Source organism: Natator depressus, chromosome 2, assembly GCF_965152275.1.
Source record: "Natator depressus isolate rNatDep1 chromosome 2, rNatDep2.hap1, whole genome shotgun sequence".
NCBI classification, from domain to species: Eukaryota; Metazoa; Chordata; order Testudines; family Cheloniidae; genus Natator; species Natator depressus.
The window spans coordinates 184,532,611-184,555,472 of record NC_134235.1 but is presented as its reverse complement, the minus strand read 5'-3'; the positions used below and the strand labels follow the sequence as shown (position 1 = coordinate 184,555,472).

At 40.0% G+C, this 22,862-nt stretch overlaps 1 protein-coding gene across 3 annotated transcripts in view; it reads right to left on the bottom strand.

Moving 5' to 3' along the window:
- Nucleotides 1-20,443, bottom strand: part of LARS2 (leucyl-tRNA synthetase 2, mitochondrial) — a 108,218-nt gene extending 87,775 nt beyond the window's left edge. Inside the window, exons 1-3 of one of the 3 annotated variants that reach the window (XM_074943273.1) lie at nt 20,307-20,443; nt 16,397-16,643; nt 12,419-12,547 (exon numbers count right to left, since the gene is read on the bottom strand). In XM_074943273.1, the coding sequence (XP_074799374.1) occupies nt 12,419-12,547; nt 16,397-16,621 (354 nt within the window). In that variant the 5' untranslated portion in view covers nt 16,622-16,643; nt 20,307-20,443. Of the gene's footprint in view, nt 1-12,418; nt 12,548-16,396; nt 16,644-19,209; nt 19,329-19,726; nt 19,874-20,306 lie in introns of those variants that run through there. The other 2 variants (XM_074943274.1, XM_074943272.1) reach the window with 2 other exon arrangements.
- Between the last annotated feature and the right edge of the window lie 2,419 nt (nt 20,444-22,862).

The window sequence follows — 22,862 nt, the reverse complement described above, 5'->3', positions numbered from 1 at the left end:
AACTAAAAAAAAAAATTAACTGTGATTAAAAAAATTAATCACGATTAATTGCACTTATAGCAATAGAATACCAATTGAAATTTATTAAATATTTGTGGATTTTTTTCTACATTTTCAATATTTATTTCAATTACAAAACAGAATACAAAATACACAGTGCTTACTTTATATTATTATTTTTATTACAAATATATGTACTGTAAAAATGATAAACAAAAGAAATAGTATTTTTCAATTCATCTCATACAAATACAGAAGTGCAATTTCTTTATCATGAAAGTGTAACTTACAAATGCAGATTTTTTTTTGGTTACCTAACTCCACTCAAAAACAAAACAGTGTAAAACTTTAGAGCCTACAAGTCCACTCAGTCCTTATTCTTATTCTGCCAATTGCTAAGACAAACAAGTTTGTTTACATTTACGAGAGATACTGCTGCTTATTTCTTATTCTTAATGTCACCTGAAAGTGAGAACAGGCGTTTGCATGGCACTTTTGTAGCTGGTGTTGCAAGGTATTTACATGCCAGATATGCTAAACATTCACATGCCGCCTCATGCTTAGGCCACCATTCCAGAGGACATGCTTCCATGCTGATGATGCTTGTTAAAAAAATAATGCATCAATTAAATTTGTGACTGTACTCCTTGGGGGAGAATAGTATGTCTCCTGCTCTGTTTTACCTGCATTCTGCAAATATTTCATTGTTTTTGCAGTCTCGGATGATGACCCAGCACATGTTGCTCATTTTAAGAATACACACACTGCAGATTTCATAAAATGCGAAGAAGGTACCGATGTGAGATTTCTAAAAATAGCTATAGCACTCGACCAAAGGTTTAAGAATCTGAAATGCTGTCCGAAATCTGAGAGGGACGAGGTGTGGAGCATGCTTTTAGAAGTCTTAAAAGAGCAACACTCTGATGCGGAAACTACGGAACCCAAACCACCAAAAAAAGAAAATTAACCTTCTGCTGGTGGCATTTGACTCAGATGATGAAAATGAACATGCATCAGTCCGCACTGCTTTGGATCATTATCAAGCAGAACCCATCATCAGCATGGAAGCATGTACTCTGAAATGGTGGTTGAAGCATGAAGGGACATATGAATCTTTAGCGCATCTGGCACGTAAATATCTTGCAATGCCATCTACAACAGTGCCATGCGAACGCCTGTTCTCACTTTCAAGTGACACTGTAAACAAGAAGCAGGCGGCGTTATCTCCTGAAAATTGTAACCAACCTTTTTTGTCTGAGTGATTGGCTCACCGAGAAGTAGGACTGAGTGGACTTGTAGGCTCTAATGTTTTACATTGTTTTATTTTTGAATGCAGCTTTTTTGTACATAATTCTACATTTGTAAGTTCAACTTTCATGATCAAGAGATTGCACTACAGTACTTGTATGAGGTGAATTGAAACATTTTTTTGTTCTGTTTTTCACAGTGCAAATAGTTGTAATCAAAAATAAATATAAAGTGAGCATTGTACACTTTGTATTCTGTGTTGTAATTGAAATTAATATATTTGAAAATGTAGTAAACACCCAAAAATATTTAAAATAAATGGTATTCTATTGTTTAACAGCATGATTAATTTTTTTAAGTTGCTTGACCGCCCTATTTTAAACATATCCAGAAACAAAAATACATTCTCCACTTCCCTGAGATTACAACCATTTGATGTTGAGACACATTTTGGGTCGACACCACATAACAACAGCCCTTTAAGCATGCTGGGGCCATTCAAAAAATCAAAATGGCTGGTATAAAATAGATTAAATTAAAATTTTGCTTAACTAAAAATTCTGTTAAATGGTTTTTAATGGGGTTTCTTTTTTAAATGGGACACTGAAGGTAAGCATCCTCTCATCAATTCTTCCTGACTGTTGTTTAAATGTTGAGGGATTTGGAATGGAAAGAGCTGTTACATTTGGTGAAATAGCATTTTATTCTACAATTCTCTCCCACCTCCCATTATAATCTCCATCTTTCTGTACAACTAGAAATGTGCCTACAGTACACTTCTGAATAATTGCTCTGGGTTCAAGGGCCAATCTGTATCTGGCTCTGTAAGGGTGTGGAAGGGCAGCTGAGCGGGAACAATGACTCTTTCACTCTTTGCTTATGATCCCCAAGTGCAAGGACCAGGAAAATTTAGCTCCTCTGTTGGCTAGACTCCCCAGAGCAGCTGTGTGATGTTCCTGACCAGTGCAGGAAGAGGGAGCATGTGCAACATTCTACTAAAAGGGGGTCACAGCCATTGTTCTTTCATGTGTTTTTCTCAGTGGCCCCAGAAATAGTTTGGCCGAGCTAGCTAGCATGGAGCCCCCTCCTTATACATCTTGCTTAACAGCCACAGCATAACCCTACATTTCCATTACAATAAATATACCAACATCCCTCACCATGACTGCATCGCTGTCTGTCTCATATCAACAAGACAATGGAGAACACTCAGATATCCACCCCAAACATCGCTAAACTCATCCATTTCATCCTCACCCATAACAACTTTACATTTCACAACAAACACTTTGTCCAAACCATAAGAACAGCCATGAGCAGTAGGATGGCTCCCAAATATGCTAACCTCTTCATGTGCCTCCTTAAGGGAAGAATTTCTGGAAAAATGTGCCAGGAAACCTATGATATACCTGAGATATATTAATGACATTTTCATCCTCTGGACAGACAATTTAAACTCCCTCATAGATTTGACTTCAACATCCACCGCCCATTCATCGAACTCTCTCTAGAGTACCCACACACCAGCATCAACTTCCTGGACAGCATGATCAGCTTCCAACAATGGAACTCTACATACAACTATATACAAGAAACTCACAGATCCCCGCACTCATCTCCACAGATCAAGTAACCATCCTAGACATACCAAGAAACCTGTTATCTAAAGCCCAGCACTCAGATCCCACAGAATATGCTCCAAGGAGAAAGTCCAGTATATATAATTCAGCACACTTAAAACTGCCTTCACTGAACAAGGACATTCCACCAGAAAAGTAGATTGCATCATGCAATGAGCCACTGGAAGAATAGGCTTTAACACAGAAAAAAAAACAAAACCACTGACCACACACACCTAGTCCTCACCTACCACCCCACACCGGAACCCATACAGGGTATCACTGAACAATTACAAGCCGTACTTGATGGGAATCACATCCTGAAAGAAATCTTTCCTGAACCCCATTTTTTGGCCTTTAAACAAACTCTCAGCCTTGCCAGCTCATCATCAGAAGTAAGCTCCCAACAGAAGACCAACTCAAAGCGGCAGCAGACCTTGCAACAACAACAGATGCAAAACCACCAGATATATCTCTACTGCTACAATGATCAATACCCCTCACAACAACACACCTTTCAAGATCCATGGTTCCTATACATACCTATCACAACATGTGATAAGCCTCATCAAATGCCTCAACGACAACTATGTGCGTGAAACTAGACAATCATTACATTCTCGAATGAACTCACACAGAAACATGATAAAAGACAAAAACATGCTATTACCCATGGGCGAACTCTTTTCACAAAGCAGGTTTCAGAGTAGCAGCCGTGTTAGTCTGTATTCGCAAAAAGAAAAGGAGTACTTGTGGCACCTTAGAGACTAAAAAATTTATTTGAGCATAAGCTTTCGTGAGCTACAGCTCACTTCATCGGATACATTCAGTGGAAATTCATAAAGCAATCACTCTATATCTGACCTATCAGTCTTCATCCTCAAAGGAAATCTACACAACACCCTCAAAAGATGAGACACGGAACTTGAATTCACAACTCAGCTAGACTCTAAAAATCATGGATTCAGAGATACTGGTGTTATGACTCATTACAACAATCTGTAACCCACTAACCCTTCCTTGTCCTGTGCTTGTCCTAATTGCCCACGTCATCTTAAATGGTCTCTTTCAACATGTATTTGGGGGACAACAACAATGGGGGAGGTTTAGATTGGATATTAGGAAAAACTTTTTCACTAAGAGGGTGGTGAAACACTGGAATGCGTTACCTAGGGAGGTGGTAGAATCTCCTTCCTTAGAGGTTTTTAAGGTCAGGCTTGACAAAGCCCTGGCTGGGATGATTTAACTGGGAATTGGTCCTGCTTCGAGCAGGGGGTTGGACTAGATGACCTTCTGGGGTCCCTTCCAACCCTGATATTCTATGATTCTATGATTCTATTTACTCCTAATACTTAACCATCTGCTCCACCTGGTATTTAGCTATGACATTCCGATTACCTTTTTCAGACTGAAGAATTCTGTGTAGTTTGAAAGCTTGTCTTTTTCACCAAAAGAAGTTGGTCCAATAAGAGATATTACCTTGCTCACCTTGTCTCTCTCATTACAATAACAAACATGCAATCACTGTACTCTGTGTCTTCCTACATAAGTCTATCAACTTTGGGGGGAATTTAATATTTACCTTTCTGAAGATGGTACAGTACTGATATCTCCTCACATAGATTTTTTTAATCAACTTCTGGAATGTCTATTAATTAGGAAATCAATTTAAGAATTTCACCAACAAAAGATATTTTACTCAAACAGCTATCTAAGGTGATCCTAAAATTAAAGGACTGAAGAAATATTTACATTTGAGATTTCCTAATGGAACCTTAGTTTAAATAGACATTAAAAATATCCACAAGTCTAACTCCAGAATAGATGTATCTATGTAGTTGCCATAGAGACTAATGTAGCGCACACAATATATTAGAGAAAATAATTTCAAGTTCACTGTCTCTTCTACCTCTATAGTGAGAATGGATTTGAAAGGTTTGTGAAATGCAGTTGTCTAAAGGGTAATATGTCTGTTTCTTCTGACCAGATTTAGGAATATGAATCACCAGATAAAATGCAGTAGTCCCCACACAGCTCTCAATACTATACTTAAGGTCTACTAAGTTAACATGGACAAAGCACAGTAGAAAGATGCCTATTCATCTGAGTATGATTTCTATAGTACTGAAATACAGGGTAGAAATCAGGGAAGAATGCATGAAATACACACATTACTTGTATATCAGAAGATACATCAAATTCAAATAATACTGAAAAGAATACAAGGAAAACAAAGAAACAAGGACAGGAAGAAAACAGTTTATAAGACATATGTGTATGCAAATCAGTTCCTTAGGTACAGGCAGTGATTCAGGCACCATCAGAAAACACACTATTTCCCCCAGCATTACAGATGAACAAATGAAATGCAAGAAAGTCAATCACTTTCTTATATTTTGACTTGACATTGACTTAAGACAAAGGTCACTACTTCTTGTGGTTATACAACCAACAGACCAATTCTGCTCACTTGGACATCCTAACAAGGCTTCTCAGCACAGATGATAGTTGTTCCCTTACCCACAAGGTAAAGACAAGACAAAACAAATAACGGACTCCTCTCCTAGCTCACGCTCTTCTCTGTAAGTCTCAGGATGCCTAACACTTATTAATCTGATGGTGAGAGAGTCAGCAGAAAGGACATTTAGAGACAGAAATAAGTTAGTTCTGAGGGAGCATCATCAGGAACGGAATAAAGCTCTTAACCAAATAAGTACGCCCCTTTGCTCCTTTTGTTCCACATTCCCTCAGCAGAGGTTTTAACCTAACAAACAGCGGGTGAGATCATATAGAGAAGGGCAAGCACAACAAGCTTGTGGCCAAAAACTACTCATATTATTAGGAAGCAACAGCTATTTAGAGACTTGTATTTTGCAATGTGCATTTGATATTTTATATGAGGCCCATGAAGTTACAACAATAAAATGGTTACTTCATACTGTGTTCTTGACTATTACCCCACACAGTCTCTAGCCTCTTCTTTCTAGAAAAGATCCCTGAAAAGGGTGCAGTTGGGCCAACTCCAAGAGAAAGTGATATCTTGAAAGATTTTAGATTCCAAAGAATCAAGCTTAACATTAGGTCATGGCACAGCAACTGTGCTAGTCTCTTGATGTGGTCCATGTTCTCATGACAATGGACAGAAATCAGATGCTCAGTGACTTGTCATTGTTAGCCAGGAGGCCCTGTTAACATGACTACAGAACTGGAAGAGGAAGATTTAAGATAGTTCCCTCCATTCCTCTCAGAGAGATCTCAAACCCCTTCTCTCAGAAGGTTTTCAACTGTGCAATCTCTTTATGTTCTGCCTTGTCAGACACCTTATTCCATGTATGTGCGAGACTGCTGGGTGAGATCAAGTAGTGCTACATGATACAAGATTAACAATATTCTGATAATATTCAACTCTATGTCTCTATCAATCTGACTAGAGAAGGCATGAAAAGCAATTGAAAGACCTTTGCTTAATTGCTAAAAGGAAACAAAGAGCTTGTTTGCATTTTTGGAGTCTTTGTTATATAAGGAATAGTGTGTCACAGAACTGTAATATCTCTTTCATGGTGTGCTGCATTCCATTATGAAGACTGAAATTTCTTAAAGTGCTCAGACTCTACAATGAGTGCCAAAAAATACACCCATTTAATAAACTTTATATATTGGTTTTATTTATTTTAAAGCTGGAAGGAGAAGACATCATCAGGGAAAAACAAAGGGTCTTATTTAAGCGATAAAGAATTTGAAGGACCAGTGGTCTGGTAGGTTACGACAAATCCTACATTCCTCTGTTTACCTACACATTAGGGAGAGAATGAAATTTTAAAAACAAGCTTGCCTTCTGAGCATGTTCCCAAAGTGCCTTTTAAATTTACCAGGTAATAGAAACTGATATGTAACAGCTAAAAGTCAGGCAGGCAAGGAACAACTGGAAACATTAAAATTGTGAATATTTGACTACTATATACAATCTAGCAAGCAGCACTATTTCAATAATTCTCTGCAACAGAGTGCTTCCTATTAACATTCTGCTAATCTACTGCCCAATTTAAAAAAAAAAAATCAACCCACAGACTTCTATCATCATAACAACTCTGCTTATGTAATGCTCTAATTTATTTCTATTCTTGTTCTCAAAAGAAATAAAAAATGCAAAATTATTCTGTGTCTTATGCTATGTCCACACACAACCAAAACTGCTTAGACAACACAATGAGGTCTCACATCCTTAATCTTTTATGTTCTTATGTTTAATTGCATCTCCAACGATTTCTTGCGAGTCAGCCAGCTAATTAACATCTTAGTTATCTGCCTTTGGAAAACTGGATTCAAATTTGACTCAGTTCACATGAGATATACACGGTGCTATAAACTTAATCTGAAACACATGAACCATCTAACAATTTAACAAAATGGGCAACGTTCCCTCAGGAGAAGCTAGTATAAGTAAAAGCTAATGACGATCAGAACTGAAGTGCACCGGTATAAATTGTCATGGTGACAAATGCAGATATACTTATTCCATGATTTAAATCGCATTAATAACTATAGCATGGTGCAACAGAATTTTTTTCCTCAAATGGAGGCAGGTTGGATGACTTTGAAAAAAATGTCAGGCATATTTCTAGGGTTTGTAAAGGACTCATCACCCTCAAAATAAAGAAAAAAATATTTTAAAAAATACAGAAAAGAAAATGTCATAAGTTGCCACAAAGCTTTTCTCTTTGAACTTACATAAGAGTATGTGTAAATTCAGGGAGACATGAAGATAAAGCAGTAACTTAAGATTTATTTTGGTTTGAAGTTAGTTTATTTAGGGAGTGCTTTTCTTGTAAGTTAAATCTACAAACTGATTTTCCATAGCATATTTTTAAATTAAGTTTTGTAACAAGATTTGTAATTAACACTACATATCTGAAGATCTGTTTTAACTGTACTTGTACCTGGGAAACATCAGTATTATTACTTAAGCACACATTTTTGGAAACAGTATAGTTTGTGGTGTTTGCGCTAAGATTTTTGTCTTCAAATTTTGTCTTCAATAATTAAAACATAAACAACTTGTCCTTTAAACAGATATGTTACACTAGAAGTCATTTATTCAACAACCTAAGCCAGGTGCATGACAGGGCTTTAGGTTTACATTCAGTCCAGTGAGAGAACTGTGGATAAGTGGAGCCATTCTCGATGGATCGTGGGCCAGATGCTCAGGGGACATAAAATGGACTTCAATAGGGCTATGCCAGTTTACACAAGCTGAGGATTTGTCTCTGCAGGTCTCACAAATGACTCTCCATACATTACAAAAATACTTTTTGATAAGTAATATAGCGAAACCTTGTTATTACATCATTCATCCATATATTCAAATGTGACTATATATTCATATGACATTATACTTACACTTGGAAAAAACATATGGAAGTTAGTTTTTAGTGTTGCTAGTGTTACTATACTGCAATTGGACAAGACTGTTGCTAGTGAAGCCCTCCTGCCTGCTTGTTCATATTAAGTGCGACACGTCATTTGCACCACCTGGTGCTCTATGATAAAATGAAATCCCAAAGCAACAGAGAAAGAAAGAAAGCAGCAAATACACGTTCCCCCACCAAACCCCGCCCCCAAATTTTTGTTAAGATGAAATTAAGGTTTCAGACAAATATTACTGGTTTACATTAGCGTTTAAATTTAAAAAAAATCAAACTTTGGAAATCTGGAAAGATGAAACACTGAAGTCGCACTTATCCAAAATAGTACCCAAACTGCTTAACTCTGTCCCCATAGAGATACCAGCCTACCACCTACCTGAGCAAATTATACAGATTTATTTACATAAATTGGTTTAGTAACTAATTTAGTTAAATACATGTAATTCCCTTGTGTAGACACTCGTTCTTATTTAAGCATCATATTGAGCTAACTTAAGTCCACTTAAGCTAAATCAATATAAAACCAATTTATCTAAATTAGTAAAATTTTCTCCTGTAGATAATGCCTATATAAGCAAGCAGCATTCCCACCCTGCTCCTAACTCAATATAATGTCCAAACTAAGTGCCTTTTTTTGAGTTTTCCTTTATTGAGAAGTTAAACAACAACATAAATCTCAGTCTCAGCTTCTCCCCAAGCATGGCCATGTCTAGGATTTCTCACTGTAAACCACACTGGCACTCCGCCAAGTCCCCTATTACCTAAGAAAGAGACTCATCTGATTTATATTCTGGGTTAGAGCAAGTGGGACCTATCTGACTTGTCTGACAGGATCAGACAGAAGAATAGTTTTACATCTTTATGCAGAGTCCTTAAATGTGACATTGTTTCAAAGATTATCCATTTCTTAAGGAAAGCAACCACGTATAAATGGCATTACTCTCTAACTTTAAAATTTGCACCAAGAAAAAACATTTCAAAATAAGACTTGCTTTGAATATCAAAATTATGAATTTCTATCTGGAAAATAAGAAATTTAAGAATGTATAGTCCTGCAAAACCCAAACTTACTTTTTCACTGTATAAAGTACAAAAAAAATCTTTCCAATTCATACATTCAAAGATATATTTTGGTTTGTTATTTTAAAAAAATGGTCATTCATTTACTGCATATTCAGTAAAATCCAGTCAGGTAAGGAAATGAAGCTATTTTTCTTGTGGTTTTCAGATTCCACATGTAATAAAACCCCCAACCCCTTGTCTGTTGTAATCATCATACAGAGCAAATCTGTAGAAGTTTAGAAGCTGAGACACCCTCTTGAAAAAACAGACAAGGATTCAGAAATTAATCTGAAAGAGAAATTCAAGAGTAAAGGCACTGATTCCTACACTGTAGGAATTAGCAAGGCTAGTAGCTTCAAAAAGACTTCAGAACTTATCTTTTCATGTAAACGTTCATCATGACACAACAGCTCTGAGTTTGACACACAATGAAAATCATTTGAGAGACTGTTTATGTGTGTTATGGCATGTGAAGGCTGAATTCTTTGGCTGCCCATCATTAGTCATAAATAGATGTTCAAGCAGGTTAACACAAAGGAAAAGATATGCCTATTTATAGATCCACAGGAAATTCAGAGTGTTCTGCAACTCCTGCTTCTAATACACTTCACAAAGTCTTTTCTCACATTAAAGGTAAAAAGAAGTTGAAAGGCAAGGCCTGAAACTTTTATCGCATATAAAAACTGGTTGAGAGGAAAGCCTTTCAGAACTCCTCAGACAATGAAGTGAGGCAACCTCAGAAATAAAGACCAGCTTTTGTAATGTAAATGAGGTAACCTCAGACCATGCCTACACTACAAACTTTGGTTGATGCAAGTTACTTCATCTTCTACCACCAAAGTTTGTATATCGCTCAGGCATATGAATACTTGTGGCTGCTTGCATCAGAGCTGTGTACAATCACATGGAGTGCTCGTGTCAATACAAAGTGCAGTATACCGTAAGTAAATATTTCAAGTGCCACATGCCACCATCCAGTGCAATGCCTTTTGGGAAATTTTCACCTGTTGTGGAGTAGAAATGACTCATCCAAGGATTTCTGAGACCTAGGAGGTGAAGTGCACAGCACGCAACTTTCTCCATCCCAAAACGCCATCCGTATCCCCTAATTTTCATGCGTTTTTAAAAAAAATCCCACAAACTCGTGTGACACTTGTTGCTGTCCATCATCTCTGACAGACGCATGGAGCCTGCAGAGCTCTGCACTATTCTCATGAACACTGCACATACAGGACACATAATTATTCTGTACGGACAGACCCACAGGAAGTACCACAACAATGGGGGACTTGATGGTTTCTTTCAGGACAGTTTGTTAAGGGATGTAGCAAAAAACAATTCAAAGTTATTGGTGTTCATGGAGCAGCTGCAGGTGATGGAGCACTGCTTCTGGGCCCGAGAAATGAGCACTGACTGCTGGGATCACATCATAATGCAGGTTTGGGATGATCAGTGGCTGCAGAACTTTCAGATGCGAAAGGCCACATTCCTGGATCTGAGTGATGAGTTTGCCCCAGCTCTCCAGAACAACGACACCAGAATGAGAGTTGCATTGACAGTGGAGAAGCGACTCGTGATCACACTATGGAAACTTGCAATTCCAGATTGCTACTGGTCAGTGGGAAATCGTTTTGGAGTTGGAAAATCTACAGTGGGGACCGTTGCCAAGGAAATAGAGCCATGAATCATTTCCTGCTACTGAAGACTGTGACACTTGGCAATGTGCAGGACATAGTGCATGGATTTGCAGCAATGGGGTTCCCAAACTGCGGTGAGGCAATAGACAGCATGCATATTCCTATTTTGACACCAGCCCACCTTGACACAGAGTACAGAAAAAGACTATTTTTCTAAGGTTATGCAAGCACTGGTGGATCAATTAGCACACTTCAGTGTTATCAACATGGACTGATCAGAGAAGATGCATGTGACACTCACATTTTTAAGAACTCAGGACTGTTCAGAGAGCTACAAGCAGGGACAGTCTTTCCCAGTTGGTGGATTACCACTGGTGATACTGAAATGCCAATATTGACCGAGCCTGCCCCTTGCTCCCCTGGCTAATGAAACCATATACCAGCCACTAGATAGCTCCGAAATTCAACTACCAGCTCAGCAAGTGCAGAATGACTTTTGGTAGATTGAAGAGATGGTGGTGGTGTTTACTCACTGGACTTGATCTCAGTGAGAAAAATATTGTTATGGTTATAGCTCCCTGTTGCGTCCTGCACAATATCTGAGAGACAAAGGAGTACAATGAAGTGAGCTATAGCTCACGAAAGCTCATGCTCAAATAAATTGGTTAGTCTCTAAGGTGCCACAAGTACTCCTTTTCTTTTTGCGAATACAGACTAACACGGCTGTTACTCTGAAAGGAGTACAAGCTGTCACAAGGATGAAGGGCGAAGGTGGAAAGCTGTCTATTGAGTTTGAACAGCCAGACACGAAGGCCATTAACAGAGCCCAGTGTGGAGCTATGTAGTTGCCAGAGGCTTTGAAAGAGCACTTTAACAGTCAGCAACAGTAGTGTTCTCTATTGGTGTGTTCTCTGGGCCTGAAATTTTGGGTGCAGCTAAGAACTGAACAGCACTTGCCATACATTTATAAATATGACTGGGTGTGCTCCTGAGCCTATGAATTACAGTAGAACCCCAGAGTTATGAAGACTAGAGTTACAAACTGATCGGTCAACTACACACCTCATTTGGAACCATAAGTACGCAATCAGGCAGCAGCAAAGACAACAACAAAAAAGCAAATACAGTACAGTACTGTGTTAAACATCAATTACTAAAAAAAAATAAAGGGAAAGTTTAAAAAAGGTTTTGACAAGGTAAGGAAACTGATTCTATGCTGGTTTCATTTAAATTAAGATGTTAAAAAACAGCATTTTTCTTCTGCATAGTAAAGCTTCAAAGCAGTATTAAGTCACTGTTCAGTTGTAAACTTTTGAAAGAACAACCATAATGTTTTGTTCAGTTACGAACATTTCAGAGTTACCGACAAACTTCATTCCCAAGCTGCTCGTAACTCGGGGATTCTACTGTATTGCAAATCTTTCCTTACCTGCATCCCTCTCATTTTCTGGAACCGTGCTATTGTGTCACTGATGGTATAGACACGAACATGGCCCATGTGCAGCTTTCCAGAAGGGTATGGGAACATTGAAAGTACGTAGAACTTTTGTCTTGATTTCTAGGAAGAATAAAAAAAGTTAAACCCAAGTAGGTTAGCATTTAATTTTGAAAAAAAAAAAAATCAATATGCATTTTATAAGCTACACAGTCTCTAAAACTCCTATTAAGCAAAACAAAGTCATGTTACAGCAGGGAAAAATAGGGTTTGAATCAAAAATATCCAAGTTAAGTTTGCTGGTGTTATAAACTGGAAGGGCTCCAAACTTCAATTGGGTTGTATCAATTTACATTAACAGAGAATTTGGAACCTAGTGTTTCATCTCAGAAGTTAACTGCAAACATTCATGGGGATTTTGTGTATACCTGTTTTTACAAAAGATTATTTTACAAGATAACAAAAGGGGGGGGGGGAATATATGGCTGTTCATTTAAAACTGTAATTTGTGCTATATTTTAAAATGGTCAAGTCAAAACTGCCCCAGATTTTAGGTTTCATAAAAATCCAAACCTAGAGTAACAGAAGTGTTTTAATTTTTTTTTAAAACAGTTTTTAAAAGCAAATGAACATGCCTCTAGAGTGTCTACAACCCAATTACTAAAGCACTGAGCTACTGCATGAGAATGTGAAAAGTTAAGGTGACTAAAAACTGACTACAAACTAAAGTGAAATTGATTGCTATATTCCTTCTGCAAAAGCTAAAAATACAAAAAGGCAGCCTAAATAGTGAACAGTGGGTGAAAATACTTAAATTCTAAAATTTTTAATAAAGTAATATTTGTAACATTATGATTTTTTATTTGTAACTTTAATCTTCCCTATAAATTGTTCACAATCTTATTTTGGTCACTATACAGATGATTATATCCACTGCTCAACAATTTACATGCTGGTCCATTATTCTTTACATGCTGGTGTTACAAAAATACTATGATAGCTTTTAAAAAATACAGTAGAATCTCGGAGTTACAAACACCTCGGGAATGAGGTTGTTCATAAGTCTGAAATATTTGTCACTCTGAACAAAATGTTATGGTTGTTCTTTCAAAAGTTTTTAACTTAACAGTGACTTAATACAGCTTTGAAACTTTACTATGCAGAAGAAAAATGCTGCTTTCCCTTTTTTATAGTAGTTTACGTTTAACATAGTACTGTACTATATTTGCCTTTGGGGGGGAGAGGGGTGTCTCTGCTGCTGCCTAATTGCATACTTCCAGTTCCAAATGAGGTGTATGGTGGACCGGTCAGTTTGTAACTCTGATGTTCACAACTCTGAGGTTCTATTGTACTATGAATATTACTTTGTATTCCTATTTAATAAACACTTTCTTCTAAAAATATTTTCCCCTACAGATTTTCCTTTTTGTTTCCCCAGTAAACAGCAAAACTAAAGAGAATCAAAATGGTTTACTGGGGTAGTAGAGAACTAGCACCTTAACACTGGATTTTATTAAATGTCACATTAACACCAGGAATGGAACAAAAATATTAAAAAAATAATCCTATGAGTTTTGCATATTTATGTATGCTTTCTAGATTGTGGTCTCATACTAAAAAGGTATGCATTTAAACCAATTCTTTCCCTGGCACGCACATGCAATTCTCATCTTATTTTCCTTCTCCATGCAAGTCAGGTCACCTCTCTATCTTTGCGACAATATAATGACTTCTATTTTCTGCCCGAGGAAGGACAGGTACGGGGAAAAGAGAAGCAAATGAGAAGGAAGAATGAGATTTTATAGGTATGTGACTGAACATAGATAAGAGTGAAAAAGAAACATGGAATTGTATTAGAGACAGAGTATATACTAAAACTGTTTTTCAAAGATCTTCACAGTGTGGGGAGGATTTTTTTTTTTTTTTTAAGACATTCATTGTTTCTGGAATGCTTTCAATTTTAGAAAAACTCTGAGAAACAAGCTTCCCTAAATATAAATGTATCATGCCACATTAGTGGGACAACAGATTTAGCAGTTGGTCAGTGAAGCCAAACTGCCGTTTGAAAACTGATTCCTTACAAAGTTTACAACCTCAAAGGGCTTTTTTCATTTTTTGTTAATTTTTTTTTTTTAAGAATTCAGGGGAAAATGATTTACTTTAAAAATGGCTCCCTCATGGGTGAGGCCCTCAGGTATTTCCCAATCACAGAGCTATGGAAAATAGGATCTTAGCTTTACATCACCGAAACCATTCTGCTCACAATCTAGGATTGGTTCTTACCAGTAGTTTTTTTCATGCTTTGTCCAAACCAGTTTAAAAAAAAATCTCAAACAATGGAAGTTTCCGCCCTTTCCTTTGGGAGACTATTTCACAGCAGAATAGATACTACTTTTAAGAAAACCCTCTCTCATAGTCAGCCTAAAATATAACTCATTTGATTTTACCTTGTATTAGTACCACCCTAAGCAATTGCTCTCTCTGTTTAGGGCTGTTCTACACTGAAAACTTACATTGACATAGCTACATCTCTCGGTGTGAAAAATCCACACCCGAGTAACACAACTATGCAGACCTAACGCCCGGTGTAGACAGCACTAGATCGACAATTCTTCTGTCAACCTAGCTACTGCCTCTCAGGGAGGTGGATTAACTACAGTGACAACAGAATTGCTCCCTTCACTGAAGCAAGTGTCTACACTGAAGCACTACTGTGGCGTTTTAAGCATAGACATATTCTTAGTGTTTGCGATCTTCTAACTGTTGCATTCAGTTACCATAGTCACCTTTCAGCCCCAATCCAGCAACACTTATACATGCACACGCACACACCTTTATGTATGTGAGTAGTCCCAGTGAAATTAACAGAACTACTTGTGTATATAAAATTAAGCACATGTTGTAGGAATTACAAGAATCAAGGCCTTAGTCATCATTTTACCAATGTGTAGATATTTAAGTCCTAACCTAGAAATCCGATCACCATGGATGAACCCCTGTACCTCAGTAGAGTCCCTCTAAAGTCAATGAAAGCCCCATTTGCGTGGGAGGACTCCTGCACTTATGTTCTCGGATTATAGCATCGAGCCTTAGTTTTTAATCTTTCCTCATACAAATTCTCCAAAACCTGTAATTACTTTTGTTGCTTTTCTCAGATTTTCCTCCACTTTATTGGCATCTTTATGATACTGAGAAGTACCCCCCCCCCAAAAAATCCAAAGAGGCTTTTTTGATCATTGTGTGAATTACAAGCTACACGACTCTCTGTTCACAATCACCTCTTATTCTCATTCGCTTTACTACTTTACAGATATCACTCGCCCCTCCTCTGTAAAACTAATCCTAGAAGTGATGAAAAACTAACTTCATAAAGCCTAGAATGATTGAAATAAATCTGAACATGAATAGTCTGAATACACATATTTAGACTTATAGAATGAGTAACTATTTTTTTTAGAAGTTGGGGAAAGAGATTTGTTGTACGAATCACCAAATTTATTGCATTTCCTTGTCCATAACCAGGAAAGCTGTGTTCTCAATGGTCATTTTAAGACATCCAGTTTTCTTTTGAGAGTGATCTATTGGTATTTATCTGTTGGTATGCTATTGCTTCCACAATACCGCACCACAGGAAGTTTTTATTGCTACTAGCATGAAAGTAATATTTAAAAAAACCCCAAACAAATATTTTCGTTTTACTGCCAGTGACTATTTTATTTAGAAGAAAACTATTAAATTGGAGCCATACGTTTAAAAATTCTTTTGTCTGTTGTTAACCATATTGTGTCCTGATTCACTTTTCTTATTATAACTTTTTCAAATAGTACCTTACAGGATATATTTTTGCTAAGTAGGGGATAACACTGTTTAAAACATCTATATTAAGTACTCCAGACTGATGCTCTCAAAAATATTTCACCTTGAGAAAAAAAAAATCAAATATTAATTTTTCAAGTTTTTCAAAATGCTTACATCTGTTTCTGAAGTTTTGCAAAACTGTTCCTTCATTCTTGGAAGCCACCACTTCTCAACTTTCTTTCTTGTTTCCAATCCATAGTCTCTTTCCCACTTCCCCGTCTCACTGTAAATAGATCTGATCCATCCTGGAATCAATCTCCTTTGCCATTTAATTAAGTCATTTAGCTGCCTTTTCAGACATGAAGAACAAACTCCAAATCTCTGCCAACCAGACTGCATTTTTTAGGATACAATGGCTGTTCTGAAAAGTACAAAAACATAGCTTTTAATCTAAGGTCAAGCAATGAGTACTACAGTGGAAATGTGTATGACAATTCTGTTGTAATGAAACATACTTTAAGCACAGTTTAAACAACATTTGTTTATTTCCGATTGTACTTGCATTCTATTTCTAGTGTGGGTTGTTAAAGCACTTAACTTTAAAGAACTGGCTCTAGCCCTGGGAGGGGCACCAACATGAAACTAGTTTGGCAGTATTAGATTATTTCCTAAAGGGATGAAATCATTCTACAATCTCCCAGAAAATGAATATCAACCCCCCTGACATTACAGACATTTGAACTGACACAATTTGAAAAAGGTTATTAAAATGTTTTAATAACTATTTGGAGTGAGGGCAGGGGAAGGTGGGAGTTATCTCAAATATAGTCAATTAGTTTGTAACTGCTGAAAAATCAGGGGGTGGACTATGGTCAATCTGAAATCTAGTGACATTCTCTCGTTACTCCCCTGAACAGGATTAGATGGAAAACTCACTATTAAACTCTTCAGTTTCGGATGTGGTTCAACAAGTCAAGACAAAGATGATAATGATGAGCCCCAATTCTCTCAGACTATGGGCAAGTTATGGAAACTTCTCTTCACACACTTTGGGGGGGTCTCAATCTGGTTATCACAAAAAAGTCAGAGATGGTAAAGACCTATTAGTCCATCTCTCTAACAATGTAGGATTGTTCCCAATAGCACTGTTGCTAGTGCTAGCAGCTTTTCCTACTTCTATTAGGAGACTATTACACAGCCTTAAAAAAATACATTTAAAAAAAGCACCTCACTGGCAGGAAGATCTTCCTGAGATTCATCCTAAATTTCCCTTTTTAATCTCATCCCATTACTCCTGCTGATATCCCCTGCAGCATGCCAATTCTTCTCCATCCTTAGACCAAGTCTTCCCTTGAAAGTTGTAGTGGTATAACATTTCAGTTAGAAGTGTAATTTTTTTATATAGAAAATGGCTAGGGAGCACTGGACTCAAGAGATCTGGGTTCTCCTGACCTTCTGGATGACTTTGGGCATGTCATTTCACCTTCCCATGCCTCAGTTTCCTCATCTATAAAATGGATAGAATGATACTGACTTCCTTTGTAAAGCACTATATATAAGAGCCAGGTGGTATATTACCACCACCTCATTCCACGATGTGAGGTCTCTAACTATGCAGCTCAAAACTACATAGGCCATTTTGCTGATCTGTTGCACTGCAAACTATTTTCTCCTCTCATCCCCATGGGTGGTCTTCTTTAGCATTACTGCTTCACAAATTTCTTTCTCCCACTGAACCTAGTGTAGTTGAATCCTTCAATCAAAAGAGACAAACCATTTGTGTGGAATGGAATCAAGACCCTGAAAGATTTAACTTACAGTGGGGTCTCTAAGTCGTTCATTGGACTAACAACATAAGTTCCCTCCAACTGAATAACTTTATTGCAGTGTAATACAAATAATAACGATTAATAAATCATTGAAAGTCATTTTCTCTTTATTCAATTCTGAACAAAAAAGGATGAAACCTTGTGAAGCCACTCTTCGTGTAGTGCGCTGATGTGGGACAGCACATTGTACTGAGTGACCGGCTTGGGAGAGAGGAGTTAGCTACACAGCAGTGCTTGTCACCAGAGTGGTGATGGAAGGGGATGTGGTATGCTTTAGAGAGGAAGTAGTTATAGGAGGTTCTGCGTTAGGATGTGGCTTGGACATGCTTAGGGTGGTAGTTAAGGGGGTTCTAAGGTAGGGCTAGGGGTTCTGGGATGGGGATGCTTTGGGGGAGGTATAGTTATGGGGATTCTAGGTTGGGGTAGGAGTTCTGGGAGGAGGACACTTTGCAGGGTAGTTATGGGAGGTCTAGGCTAGGAGATGCTTTATAAAGGAATAGTTATAGGGGTTCTAGGTTAGGGGAGGAATAGTTATGGAGGTTCTAGGTTGGGGTGGCAGTGCTGGCACTAGAGGATGCTTTGGGGAAGGGGGAAGTTATGGGGGGGGTCTAGGTTAAGGGAGGAATAGTCATGCAAGTTCTAGGTTGGGGTGGCAGCGCTAGGGTTAGAATCATAGAATATCAGGGTTGGAAGGGACCTCAGGAGGTCATCTAGTCCAACCCCCTGCTCAAAGCAGGACCAATCCCCAATTTTTGCCCCAGATCCCTAAATGGCCCCCTCAAAGATTGAACTCACAACCCTGGGTTTAGCAGGCCAATGCTCAAACTACTGAGCTGCTTTGGGGAGCGAGTACTTATGGGGGATCTAGGTTAGGGGTGAGGGTGCTTTGGGCAAAGAGTTGTTGGGACAGAGGCTGCTTGGTGCAGGAGGAGTACTCGCTGCACAGTGCTGGATAGGGAGTTGCTACAGGCTGGACGATGGTTTCGGCAGAAAGCCATTATAGGGAGAGCTGGGGACTCAGGGACGGTTGGGGCCGTTACGGGGAAGGTCGCGTGGGGGCGGTATGAACTCGGGGCCGTTATGCCGATGCCGAATGAGGGGGTCGTCGCGAGCCACGCCTGTGCGCGCGGGTGAGAGAGAGAGGGAGGATCGTGTTACCTGCGCGCGAGCCCCGGCGGCTAGCGTACACCCCCCCTCACGCGCTCCGGCTGGCTTCCGCTTTCACACTGGGCGCCGCCATGTTTTTACCGGCTCCAACGCAGATACCGCCCCCACCCCCGCAGCTCGCCCCGCCCCCCCGGGAGGAGGCGGACCGCAGGGAGGGGCGGGGTTCTGGGGTCCCCTTTGGCCCTGAGGCGGCACGGGCTGGGGGTTGGGTGCCCATGTGGCCTCTCCAGCCAACCGCATCCAGCGGCAGGGCCCCGCCATTCGTGTCCCGCCAGGTGCAGGCTCGCGCCAGGCCGTGGGGAAGGCCACGCGGCAGTCAGGACTCGGAGCCCCCTGCTGTGCGCCGGCCACCTCCCTGCCCCGCCGGGCGCTGATCCCCTGATCCCCTGGGCGCGCCGGGGGGGTGCGGGTATGTTTTGCTGCTTGGCCCCGCTGCTGCACTCGCTGGGCAGTCGCGCCCCACCCCCAGCTAATGCCGCGTAGCAGCCTGCCACCTGAGCCGCCTCACCGGCTGCCCTGGGCGGGAAGCTCCGTGCCGGCAGGTTGCTCCGTGGGTGTAACTCTAGAGACGCTGAGCCCCTGCAGAACCAGGCTTGCCTCCGTGCGACTAGAGCCTGGAGTGTTTGTTGGTCTCCCCACCGGGGGAAATCCCCCTCGTCTCGCATCACACGGGCCACTAGGGTGTGGGACTGGAGCAAAAAAAGTCTCACAAGACAGGCCCTCAGCCAGCTGCGTTTGGTGTTTAATGGTCAAACCCAACTACTAAAAAAAACCCTCTGCTCCTTATTTTGTACTTATATTTATTTTCTAAAAATAAATGCTGGGGCCTCATAGTGCCCAGGTGGAACGTGGAGAAAGCAAAGCCGTGCTCCCAGCGCTCTTTTACCCATGCAGGGGCAGAATGCTTAAATAAAATAAGATCCAGCCTCAGCCTTCACCCAAAACTTTACCCACAAAGGCCTTCTCTACACTGGCAAGTTAGTGCGCAGTAAAGCAGCTTTCTGCGGTGTAACTCCCAAGGTGTACACACTGCCAAGCCACTTAGAGTGAAGAAACTCCTCAGTTGCAGCATTGCAAAAAGAACCCACCTTGACGAGAGTCGTCAGCCTTAAAGCGCAGAGGCTCCAGCGCTGTACTGGTGTGTAAACACATTGCAGCGTAGAAAGCAATCAATTGGCCTTCGGAAGTGTCCCATAATCCCTCCAGCACTGCTGTGCTCATTGTTTTGAACTCAGCTGCCCTGGAGATATGCACGCCTCCCCTTTCAAAGTTGGCTAGATGTTTTTAATCCAAAATCTAGTTGTGAGAGAGAGGGCACTTTCCTGCAGTAGCTTTGGGCGCTCTTACTGAATTAAGTTTAAATAGCTGTGGAGTCCATTGTCTGATAAATGCAAAGTTCATGTATTAATGTGGAATTGTACACAGCTTCTCTCGAGATATGTGGCCAAAGTAAATCCTGGGAAGTGTTATGAGCATCAAAGGACTATTTGAAAGACTGTGCCAGACAAGAATGAATTTTTGAGACAAAGAGAAGCAGGTTTCCTATGAAATAGCTGGGATGAGGTAAATGCAAATTTCCACTTCTAGACCCAGCTTCTGAAGGAGCGAACCATTGTCTGGCTGATTACCTATTCAGTATCTGGATATCAAAAACCCCAGCTGTATAATGGAAAGGCTAACATACACATAGAACTTTTTGTTCTGAGCAAAAGCTGCTATGAACTTATGACCGCAGAAAAACCCCTTGGTAGGGTCTGAAGGACTGAATCCTACCAGAGCCCAAGATTGGAGCTGGGCTGAACTCTAGTAAGCTTATTAGTATGTGTGTATGTTCTTTTATTGTTTTTAATATGTTGGTGCCATAATACTTTTTACCTTAGGAACAATGCTGAATAAAGCAGCTTTATGTATAGTTTAACAAATGATACAAAAAACAAGGGAACTAGCTGGTAACTGGATTGGCTGGCTATAGGGATACTTAGGGCAGCTTGCTATTGGATAAGTATGCTGAAGAAAGGATGTATAAAAGCCTGTGTAACTTCCTGCTCTGTGTGCAGGATTTGAGATTCTATTCTCCCTGTACCTTGTTTGCAGCTGCAAATAAACTTTTCTGCTTCTCCACCCCGTTGTGATTATTGGGTGACACACACCGGGTAACGAACCCCTGCTGTTGTTTTGCCTCTCGGCACTGGGTGCCGGCAACAGTGCCATAATACTTTTTACCTTAGGAATAAATGTGCTTGCTTAGAAAGGGTTGTGTGGTAACTTACGGCTGTGGACAATTATATTGTTACTTCAAATTGTAAGCAAGGTACAGATGCTGGCCGACTTAGGTTGGCTTGCTGGGGAACTCATTGTGTAGGAAGATGTGACATAGAGGCCCATTGGTGCCAACTGGCAAAGGGTTTGCTGTTCTTACAAAAAACTCCTACACCCAATACACCACTTTCATGGTATTTATCCATAAAGGATAGCATGTGAGATCTCTACTGAAAGCTCATAATTTATTGTGAGATGTGTGTACAAGTAATATTTAAGGAATAATGTAACTATACAGAAAATTATGCCCTTACGGTCCTGGAGTGAAAGAGACTCACCAGGGAATCATATGTCTTGGTGATGGCGTATTCAAACAGGAGGGAATTATCACCCTGCCCTGGCTAGCTGATTACATAATATATTACTCAATTGTCCACTGTTTCATCAACCCAGAAAAGTCAATGGAAAACCATCAAAAACAAAGCATAAGCACTGAAACTACTTGGACGTAAAAAGGGATCACCCTGTCTATGAATAAAGACAAAAGACTGATTCACTATATCACAGGATGGAGAAAGACACTGGGGGAATTCTGCATCACTGCACACATGCAGAATTAATCTCTCGCACAGAATTTTTTTTCTCTGCAGAAAATATATTCTGCTGGAGAGGTGCTGCAATTACATCTTTCACCCATCAGGTTCTGCTGTGGTACCATAACAGAGCAGCTGCTCCCAGAGGTGGATAGGGAAGAGAAAAGGCTGTGTTCCTCACAGTGCCCTGCCTGTGGGGCCAGATCAGGAGGCACAGGATATGGGGGGACTGACTGCATGGAGCTGCTGGGGGGGTCACAGACTGGGGTTCAGAAGGCTTAGTGGGGGGACACACTGGGGCAGGGGCTGAGTGGGGGCTGCAGGGATAGGGAGGATGAGTGGCTGAGTGGGGGTGCAGGGCCACATGGGGATGTGCGGGTGGCTGGGGGGGTGTGCAAGAACACATGGGACAGGGGCAGATGTGCCAGACTGAATGAGAGAGGCTAGGAGTCAGGCAGGATCTGCATGGGGGAGGCTCCCTGACAATCCCTCACCACAAAAAAACTCTGTTCCATACTTCTCCCACCCACACACTCAAGTTCACACCCAGGCTTCTTCCCAGCAATTACTTCCCTCTACTTCAGCTCCTCCATTACCCCAATTCCCCCAAACCTTTGCACTGCTCCTGAGAGGTGTGGGAAATACGTTTCTGTATTGTAGTTTAAATGAATTATTACTCAAAGTTCTGTATGAATATTCCTAGTACGGAATCTATTTGTCAAAACATATTTCCTGAATCTGTATGTTACAGACATTTCCTGAATGTCTGTATTGTTACAGACATATTTGCTG